Source organism: Pavona decussata, unplaced genomic scaffold, assembly GCF_977016875.1.
Source record: "Pavona decussata unplaced genomic scaffold, jaPavDecu1.1 SCAFFOLD_58, whole genome shotgun sequence".
In the NCBI taxonomy this organism is placed as follows: domain Eukaryota; kingdom Metazoa; phylum Cnidaria; class Anthozoa; order Scleractinia; family Agariciidae; genus Pavona; species Pavona decussata.
The window spans coordinates 4,837,471-4,847,500 of NW_028145480.1; the positions used below are offsets into that span (position 1 = coordinate 4,837,471).

The 10,030-nt window shown below is 38.3% G+C and overlaps 2 protein-coding genes across 3 annotated transcripts in view; both read left to right on the top strand.

The window, feature by feature from the left end:
- Positions 1 to 4,114: 4,114 nt before the first annotated feature.
- The window catches only part of LOC146479812 (uncharacterized), a 22,462-nt gene continuing 16,546 nt past the window's right edge, over positions 4,115 to 10,030 (top strand). Inside the window, exons 1-2 of the mRNA XM_085110715.1 lie at positions 4,115 to 4,199; positions 7,707 to 7,761. The gene's annotated coding sequence lies outside the window, so the exon portion shown is untranslated. The remainder of the gene's footprint in view (positions 4,200 to 7,706; positions 7,762 to 10,030) is intronic.
- LOC146479813 (uncharacterized) overlaps positions 7,707 to 10,030 on the top strand; it is a 2,551-nt gene continuing 227 nt past the window's right edge. The window contains exons 1-4 of one of the 2 annotated variants that reach the window (XM_085110713.1): positions 7,707 to 7,761; positions 8,335 to 8,463; positions 8,947 to 9,372; positions 9,728 to 10,030. The exon at positions 9,728 to 10,030 is cut by the window's right edge and continues 227 nt beyond it. In XM_085110713.1, coding sequence (XP_084966839.1) covers positions 8,350 to 8,463; positions 8,947 to 9,372; positions 9,728 to 10,030 — 843 coding nt within the window. In that variant the 5' untranslated portion in view covers positions 7,707 to 7,761; positions 8,335 to 8,349. Of the gene's footprint in view, positions 7,762 to 8,331; positions 8,464 to 8,946; positions 9,373 to 9,727 lie in introns of both variants that reach the window. The other variant, XM_085110712.1, reaches the window with a different exon arrangement.

The following is a 10,030-nucleotide window of genomic DNA, read 5'->3' on the forward strand; positions in this document are numbered from 1 at the left end:
AAGTTGTTTTCGTCTGTTTGAATAACGTTCATCTTCGGAAAGTTAGCTGAATTTTTTTTCATTTACAAATGTTCTTTAGTAATTACAGAAGCTGTTTGTTGTGATATTTTTGAAAACTTTTGCAATGGCAGGAAAGCAAAAATTCCACGGCGAGTTGTATTGTCCCTTTAAACAAACATTCACAGGAAGCACTTGAACTAGGGCATTTGTGTTTAAGGTCAGAACGCCTATACACATCTTCACAAACTGCCGGTACTAGAGAAAAGAGCCTTTGTCCTTATGCAGAGGCATTTTTGTGCGGTTTATAACCTGTGGGAAAAGAAGATTGGAATGTAAAAAGAAAATTGAGGGTAACCACTCATTGGGAGCTCCAGTTTCAGTCCAGCTCCCTTAGCTCCTTCTCTACCGCTCTATGCAAGTTGTTTTTGGGCACCCAGTGAATTGCGGGTGATGTTGTTTATGTCTTTTCGCAGTACATGGCCAGTCTATGTCCATATATTGCGAATTCTTTTGTCAGAATTATGGTTGTTTGGAAAAGGTGCGGTTTTACCCATTTTTTTTTTTTTTAATTTCTTTAGTTCAATAGCTTTTCCTAAGGTCTTCTTTTCCCGCGTAGTTATAAACAGTTATAAAAATACTTTTGTATTTGTAGGAAAACACATCAGACAATGTGCTACATGTAGTTTCTTTAAGCTCTGACCCTACGCTTAAATGCCATAATTCAAGTATTACCTGCATTTGAAATCGCCTATATAAATTACTGGCAATTTTGGTAGCGGAGATCTTGCGGTGATCAAAATGGTGAACATCTGAGACGACAGAACCCAGCAATGCCCAGGAGCTAGAGCACGCCAAAATGTCCAAGTTTCCTCCCAGTAGCGGGGGTGGGGGGAGGGGGACTCTCCTCCCAACTTTTTGATGGGGGTGCGCCGGCCGATCCAAAAAGTGACCCAATTTCAAACCAACATACATGTAATTTGTTAATATCGATTTTCAGACGTGACCATACCCATACCATATCCATATCCATACCATATTCATACCCGTTGTTAGAGTTACCTGTATAGCATACAAAAGGGACCACCCTCTCCTCCCCGGGGTCCCTTCAAGGAGTGTTTTTTTATGGCTGACTTGAGATGCGCTGTGCAAGCGTGCGTAGCATGGAGAGCGCGATTGGAGGCTCTGCGAAGGGAGTCTGGTGGACTCAAAATCGGTATATAATCGCCCTTTTATGCGCACGATTTTAAATCGCGGATTTTAGTGACCTTTTCTGAGGCGACTTTAAATCGCCTGTATGAACCACAGACGAGTGATTTTGCTTGTGGACATGTGTGTAAGAAATATTATTTGTCCCAAGCCAATGCATATGGTGAGGAAACTGAATTAGGAAAAAACGATATGTTAATACGTTTCATCCCGAAAGTCATTGTAAAGTCGGTTTTCTGTAGCTGCAAAACCAGGTCAATGAAACTGGGTTGCGTAATCGCGGTTTATCCGTTATTTCGATTTGTGTAAATACAACTTTTTGCATTGACAATTCCCCCGCCCCCCCGCAAAGTAAACTTTGATGCGTATCACGGTCACACCGCATGCAGTGCATGCGCTGCGCTCGTCGCCGTTTACACACGCGAATTTTATGGTGTTTTTCAGCGCGACACAATTCGCTGTTGTAAACGTCTGGCGATTTTTTTTCTGCGATTTGGTGGCGGTTTTATAGCGCATGCTATGGTAGCTAAAGGGCTGTTTGAGGGACTTCCCCTCCCCTCCCCTCTCCACGGGAACTTTGGCGTGCTACATGAGGACATCTCATGCGCTCTACACTCATCGCCACAAAATCGCCGGGAAAAATAGTAGGGACCATCGCCCGTAGTTAACAAAAGCGATCTAATATCAAGGAAAACCAAAAGGAACGCAGTGTTTGGGAATGAGATTGGCACGTGAGAGGAGAAGGAAGATTGAACCTCTTCGAGAAAGCGCCCTGATCTCGCGCTAAAATGAACGAACGAATGAATGAACGAACAACTTTATTTTGAGTGTCTGGGTATTTAGCTTACATAGCTAATTGTGGACGCTGTTCAAGGCTTTAACATTCGATAAAAAAAATTTTAGTCGTAAAACTGAGAATGAGCTATTATAAACAAATACTAAACAAATAATAATTAAATAAACATAGTTGCGTACTTGTAGTCTTTCAATTCTGTCCGCATGCGTAATTAAGATGAAAATAAAATTAATAAGAGTATCAAGCAGTACTAGTACACGCGCGACCGATAAGAAAAATGAGATCTTTATTTCTAAAATTATCGAACGTCAGTCTCTTTTTAGTAGTTGTGCTTAATCTACACCAAAGATACGGATCGAGATATCTGATGAAGTGTTTACCATAAAGAACTGAACAGCTCTGTTCTATTCTCGAGTCGCTAATAAGTCGCTTTCAAATCGCAGAGAAACTGCCAATAAGTTTGAAGAGTCGCAAAATAATAATCACTGCTTTAATAGCTAAAATCGTTTGCCATAATCGCCCGCAGTAAACGGAGTTAGGCCAAGTAAAAACATCATCATGAGGTAAGGTACGAGACACGAATTTATAACCCGATATCAAAATGTATAATTTATTTCCAAAATATCCTCGGGAATTATTCAAAACAAATGGCTATACAGTGTTTTTGCTTTTTTTGCGATCCCAGACGCATTTTGGTGGACTTCTCTAGAAATATTAAGAACGGGTTGAAGTACGGCTCTAGACGCCCGCTCCTATATACTGCTTCCAAAAGCGAGGAATGTCGTTTGGCGCTTCAGTCTGGCGTTATCAAGTCAACACCTCTTGATTTAAGTATCTGCAAACTATAAAGGACATGAGGAGCGTGGAAGAAGGAATCTTACTCGTGAAAAGGAACCAGAAGAACTGCAGAGTGACAGAAATCAAAAACATTTTGATTTCAACTCATCCTCAGTATCGAAAATTCAATTTGACGAGGGTATGGAGGCTGAGTCGAATTTATGGAACGTTTCCACAGGTTAGAATCTTATCTGAATATTTAGTTACTAATGACGTGGCTCAGAATATCGTATAAAAAACAAAACAGAAGCGCTGCTCGAGTTCAAGTTTATACCACCACTGCAATTAGCCTACAATGATAATTATACTCAGTCTAATAATTTAATGAACTGCGTACAATCCCGGAAGTATAGCGCTTGGTCTTCTCTTGTTTATGCTATTATATCGACTGTATCGATTCGCTTCAGTTCCGTTAGTACCTTTACTGCCAATCGATTCTCTTTATACTGAGTTAGTGGATTTGAGTTACATTTGCTTAGGATGAATAGATATTTCAAGTGATCTGCTGAGTTATTAACGGATTTAGAGAAGCAGGGACTTGTCTACAAATCATCGGTTTAAATTTATTCATCGTTCAATTTTACTCAGTGAAAATTCAGTAGGTATTGATTACAAGGACATTAGTAGACAGGACACATTTATAAGGGTAATCACAAAAGCAATACAAACACGCTATGGACAGAAAAGAAAAAAAATGCATCCTTGAAGTAAGGTTTCAAATAAAACTCGGTGACAGCCAACAATATTTACAGCGCCTGATTTGTATTTGGAACGATTGAGTTTTTCTACAAACAAGTCCAATAAATATTCCACCCGAGCAACGCAGGTAGTAGCACTCTGTTTTCAAAATCGATATATCTTAAAACATATCTTTTTTAAGTTAGCTTTTAGCTTTTAGTGCTTAAATTACTTTTCTATTGTTAAATTTAGTTTATGTACATATTTAGTATATTCTAATATTGCAATGCGCTTTTGACCATTACATGATAAAAAGCGCAATATAAATTAATAAATTATTTGTTTATTTGTATTTTCTCCTAGTGAAATTAAGGGAGCCATATACTGCTTCCAAAGCGAGGAATGTCCTTCTTCGTTTTCTGGTGTTATCAAGTCAACAGTTCTTGCCGTTTGCCAGCAACAACGTTAACGAGCTATAAAGGACATGAGGAGAGTGGAAGAAGGAACTATACAGAGCAGTGAGTCACGTAAGGCTTGCTAGTATCAGGAGACCTGGAGAAGGAGGGAGATAAATCATCACTAGTCGGCAAGCATGTGATTCGAACACATCCTTGGTTTCAAGAATTCACTATCACAAGGATAATTGTGGAGGCTGAGTCGAGTTTATGGAAAGTTTCGTCAGGTTAGTATCTTATCAGAATATATAATGATTTACTAATGATGTGGCTCAGAATATCGCATAAAAACAAAACAGAAGTGCGGCTCGAGTTAAATTAAGTCTATCCCACCACTGTAAAGCCCACACAGATCATTACACTCACGCAGTCAGTTAATAACTCAGTGAATTGCATACAATCTCGGAAATATAGCTTTTGATCAAGAATCATGTTTCTAATTTTCTAATAATATTTGTCTGGGCCAAGTAACTTCTTAATAAAAAGGAGCAGAAATTGCCATGGTAACTACTGTTAAGCCTGCTAAGTAAAAAATATATCGACTGTATCGATTCGCTTCAGTGCAGTGTTTGATGTCAATTGATCCTTTACTGCAGATCGATTGTCTTATTCACTAGAGTTTACAACTGCTTCATCTGAAAAGAAGTTTCAAGTGATTTGATGAGTTATTAACGGATTTGGGGAAGTAGGTCCACGTATTCAAAATCATCGGTTGAATTTATTCAAGAAAAGCGCTTTCTGCCAAAGAAACATAAACAATGAGAAATATTTACTCAGTAAAAATTCAGTAGGCATTGGTAACAAAAAAAAAATAGTACACAGGACAGATTTTTATGACGGCAATTATAAAAGAAAACAAACATGCTACAAGCTGAACGGCAACTTGAATAGAAAAAATACGAGATTCTTGAACTAAGATCAATAACAATCCATAATGTGGAGCCATTTTCAATACAGCGCCTGACTTGTGTTTCGGACAATTGAGTCTTTTAAAAAAACAAGTCAAATTAATGTATGTTTTGTACGTTAATTTTTCTTCTTCACCGAAAAACCGTATTTTTCGAATCTTTTGATATTAAAACGATGTTGGAAGCATCGCAAATACAGTGTGTAAAGAAATTAGCTTTTTAATAGGTTTCACTGCGTCAGGTTACAGCAACGAAGAATACCTTCAAAATGCATAAGCATTTATCATTTACTAAAGGCGACAAAATGCAAAGGCAGATATTTGGATTGAATTGCAGCCGAAAAAAAAAACAGACTGTTTACTTTGGTGTTTTGTAACCTAAAACTTTAGTATAAACAGGGTAAAATTAATTCCTCTTGTTTTCGAAGGGACGAGAAATGCCGAGAAAAGAACGAAATGAGGCCAGCTAAGATTTTCAGAAAGCCAAAAGCAAGTTGTAAATTCAGAGGATACCGATTGGTTCCCAGAAATTTTCTGCAGCTGAAGAACCCTATCGAACTGCATGATCAAACTGTGTTGGCGTACATAGATGTCCCTTTTGACGGGCCGAAAATTATCTTGGAATGTAGGAAACGATTTTTGCAGTATTTTCTACAATATTATCGCTAGGTGAACCCGATTCAAATGTCGATCTCGTGGTCGCTTACGCACAACTTTGGCTTTATTAGATTGACAAAAAAAGAAAAATATAAGAAAACTGACCTTAATTTTATGGTACAGTGCGGGTGTTTCGCGTTATTTGGTCCTTAATGGGATAGAGATTTTGCAGATAGTAATGCGTTCAGAGGGCAAACAATTTTTCTGCGGAATCCACCATAAATAAATGGAAGGAATATGGCAAAAATCCGTTCTCTTATAAGTAACTTTTTATCCCAGATGATTATTCCGTAGTCACGTGCTGGGTGAAAGCGACATAAAATTCAATAGTCCTTGAGGAAATCGAACCAGATCTCTTTACCATCGCCGTGCTTGAGTTTTTAATGACTTCTTCAGTTGTGTTTTCAGACGAAAGAGGGAACGTCTAAGCATTGATAGAGCTTTGGTTAACTCAATTTATTATTCCACTATTATGTCATTTCACCAAATAAGGTCAAGAGAACACGCAAAATATGAGACCGTAATACACTGTAATGTCCCGGTTTGACTGGTTTACTACAGAGCGAATACGGACGGAAAAGGCAGAAAAAAGGAGCAACAATGGCCGGACTGGACGAAGAATAGTTTTTGAAACGATGGAAGCTCGAAAACAAGTTTTAAGCATGCCAATCACTTGTCATTTATCTTTTCATTTTATCCAATCAAATTAAGACATTTAACTGGCTTTCTGAGTTGTTTACATCATTCGTACGTGCCATATACCGATGGACAGATAATGCCGGGTGTATTTCAAAACTGTTACCAAAACAGAGAAGCCAAAATAACAAAATCTTTTTGTAGTGGAATAATAAATATATCTTATTCGATGGTTTTACATATAATACTCGCGGACATTTTGCTCATTGCTCGTATTTTTCCTCGCCCCTCCGGGGCTCGGAAAAATACTACGCAACTCGCAAAATATCCACGCGTATTATATGTAAAACCATCGAATAAGATATATGTATCCAACTCACATTTTAAAACAGTGTGCGGTGCGAGGGTGGAAAATTTAGTGGTGCAGTAAATTTTACTGGAAAATTTAAAGTATTCCTTTCTTCGCGCAAGTTAATCTATATTGGAATATGGCAAACAACCTTTACAGTATTTTCTTAATATTCTCGCTAGGTGTTCCAAATTCAAATGACGATCCCGTGGCCGTTATCCCTCGCGCACAACTTTGGCCTTAGACCGACATAAAAAGAAAAAAGAAGAAAAATGGCCTTATAATTAATTAATTTTTATCGTACCATGCGGGTGTTTCGTATTAATGCAGTTGGTCCTTTGCGGGAAGGAGATTTTTCAGATACTGATCTTTTCAGAAGGCAAAAATTTTTCCTGTTTAATCCACCATAAATGGGTGGAAGAAATATGGCATAAAATCGTTCTCTTCTAATTTTTTTCTTTCTTTTTTTTTTATCCCAGATGATTATTCCGTAGTCTTATGTGCACGGTCAAAGCGACTTAAGATTTTAAGGTCCTTGAGGAAATCAAACAAATTATTTTTAGCACAGTTCTGCTTGTGTTTTTAATGAATTCTTCAGTTGTGCTTTTAGACGGAAGAGGGAAAGTTTAAGCTTTGGAAGGACTTTGGTTAAGTCAATGTAACCAACTCGCATTTTAAATCAGTGTGCGGAGAGCGGAAAACTGATTCAGTGGTGCAGTACATTTTGCGGGCAATGTAAAGTATAAATCGTTTTCTGCGCAAGTTTATCACTTTAACTTTTTTTCTTTCTGAAAACAATAACAAAGATATTTATATAGCAAATGTTAGAACATTCTTTCATGCCATGTGGTAGCAGGGTGAAATATATCAACCGCTTTAAGACATCTCATCCCCATTCTGCCTGTGTGGCTAATTCTATCTATGATTATAAAAATAACCATTAGCCACTGAATCGGGATTATTGCTCCTGAAATTGAACTGAAATTGCTAATTAAACAATTGTTACAAGAAACAGCAACCGGAAATTTACTTTCTTCAAGTTTTGAATATTCAAAAGCTTTACCACGCAGGCAACCTTGCCCTTGACTCATGGTAAACAACGAACTCGACAAAACACGAATAAGAGTCAACAGGAAGAATGAAAAATTCTAACACTAACGAAAGTTGCCTATCGTTCCTTCACAGTGACTTGCTCAAGAAGTAACTGGAACAGAGAGGTGATTTTCTCCCGCGATTTCAGGTTTGTCCTTTCACTTGGTTTGCTCTTCCTTAACCGGCCGTTTTCGTTGGAAAATGATTATAGATTTCGCTTAGAAAAATGTATAAAGATTCTTACAGTGATTAAGCATTACTGCTTGACAGTGATTTTCTTCAAACTCTGTTCATCTTCTACGCAAACAAGATCGAAAACAATTCATGCAACTTTTAAAACTAAAATAAATCATTCAAAAGCGTGCTGTTAGAACAGATCAGTTTTTAAACATATATTTCAATTCTTTTCAGGTGGCTTCCCGTTTCTAACAACGAGGCAAAAAGAAACATAAAAGCGAGACTCCTTTAAAATATGCAAATAAAAAATTTTGTATCAGATGGGTAATAGTACTGATAAAATTAGAATAAATGGAAATTGAAGGCTTTAAATCAGTCTTTTCATTGAAAACATTCAGTTTGTAACAGGGAAAACGTAAAGCGAAAATTGTTCAATGTACTTAACTAATTGGCTTTCAAGGACGATTCTAAAGATTTGCTGACTTGCTGTTCACAGTTTTCATCGATGTAATCTTTTTTTTTGTTTTTGCTTTGTCCGTAGCAGATCAGCGAGGCCAAAATGGCGAGTATTCCGTTAAAAGTGTCTCCAGCCTTGTTCTCTTTGCTTGTGATATCAGTCCTGGTTTATTTTGCCGCAGCGGACAACAAAACTAATCAACCATCTAACAACATGGTAAGCAATTAAATTGCTACATTGGTAAAAATGGAGTAACATTTCCGGGGAAGGTAAATTAAAATGGCCCTGACTTCTTTACAATTTACATAGCTGATTCATGGAATAAATTTGATTGTTTAATGATGTAACTAAAAATATAAGAAGAACACGCAAAAAGGACTTGTTCAGAAAAGGATGTATGACCCAAAAATATACCAAAGTAAGAGGATGTGAGGGATATTCAAGAGTTTTGGGGGGAGGTATAGGGGGGGGAGGGGGCGCTGCTTTTGAGGGGATGGGGTTGTGGGTTGGTGGTCACTAATTGTTTTCAAATTGGTGAGCCTTTTTGCAAATTATGTCCTTTGAAAAGATTTTCCCTTTGAGAAAATTTGCATTTGTATCTATAGTTTTCCAAAGAAAGAAAATGCCGCACGAGGCATTAGTACTAAAAATGAATAAACGTTTTTTGCATTAACATGCTGATTAATTGTTCCAAACTAGCAACCTCCTACCTTCTGGTATGGAGGCATTCCCGGCATGCATGGCAAGCCTGGTTCTCCTGGGTTACCAGGCCGTGACGGACGAGATGGCCGTGAGGGAGCTAAAGGGGATCAGGGAAGACCAGGGAAGACTGGACCCCAGGGGCCTCCTGGTGTCAAAGGCCCGGTTGGTGTAATTGGAAAGGATGGTGCTAAGGGAGAGCCTGGATCAAAGGGACCTCCTGGTGTCGAGGGCCCAGCTGGTGTAAATGGAAAGGGTGGTGCTAAGGGAGAGCCTGGTGTCCAGGGTCCAACCGGCCAAAAAGGGCAGCGCGGAGAGAGTGGAGCGAGTGGACTTCCTGGGTCTCCAGGTGTGATGGCTTTTAAGAACTGGAAGGAGTGCGCCTGGAAAAACTTGAATGATAACACAAATAATGGTCTGATCAAGGTGAGGACTGACATGAGATCATATCTCTTGTTTTAAATCACTAAACCATCACAAAACTAGTATACCTGTTACTATTACAGTAAATATTAACGCTGTCCAAGGAAAAAAGATAAGCTGAAACCTGCAATATTCTTGGCATGGTAATGACAAAAAAAAAACAAAACAAAACAAAACAAAACAAAAACAAAAACAAAAAACGGAGAAACAGTTATCATTGTTCAGATTTTCTGTTTCTTCATCCTGACTATTCTTACTTGGTTTCATTATACACGTTATCCCTTTGTTTGTTTGGTTTTTTGTTTGTTTTTTCTTTCCTTCATTTATCTCTTTTCATGTTCATTTCTATGTAATACAGGATTGTGTGTTCATCAAGAACTTCTCGGACACATCTCTCCATGTTGCATGGACTGGCGATTTTAGAGTCTGTAACTGCAAGGGTTGTTGCAAACGCTGGTACTTCACTTTTAACGGTGTTGAATGTTCAGCTCCTCTTCCCATTGATGGCATCGTGTACTTGGGCCATGTAAGCACAGCGCAAAATCCTCACCGCGTCCGCCATATTGAAGGGCACTGCAACAACATCCGCAAAGGAAAGGTGCGCGTGGGATTTTGTGTCGGTAATTGTCAAGGGTTTGGAAATGCTAACGCCTACACGGGT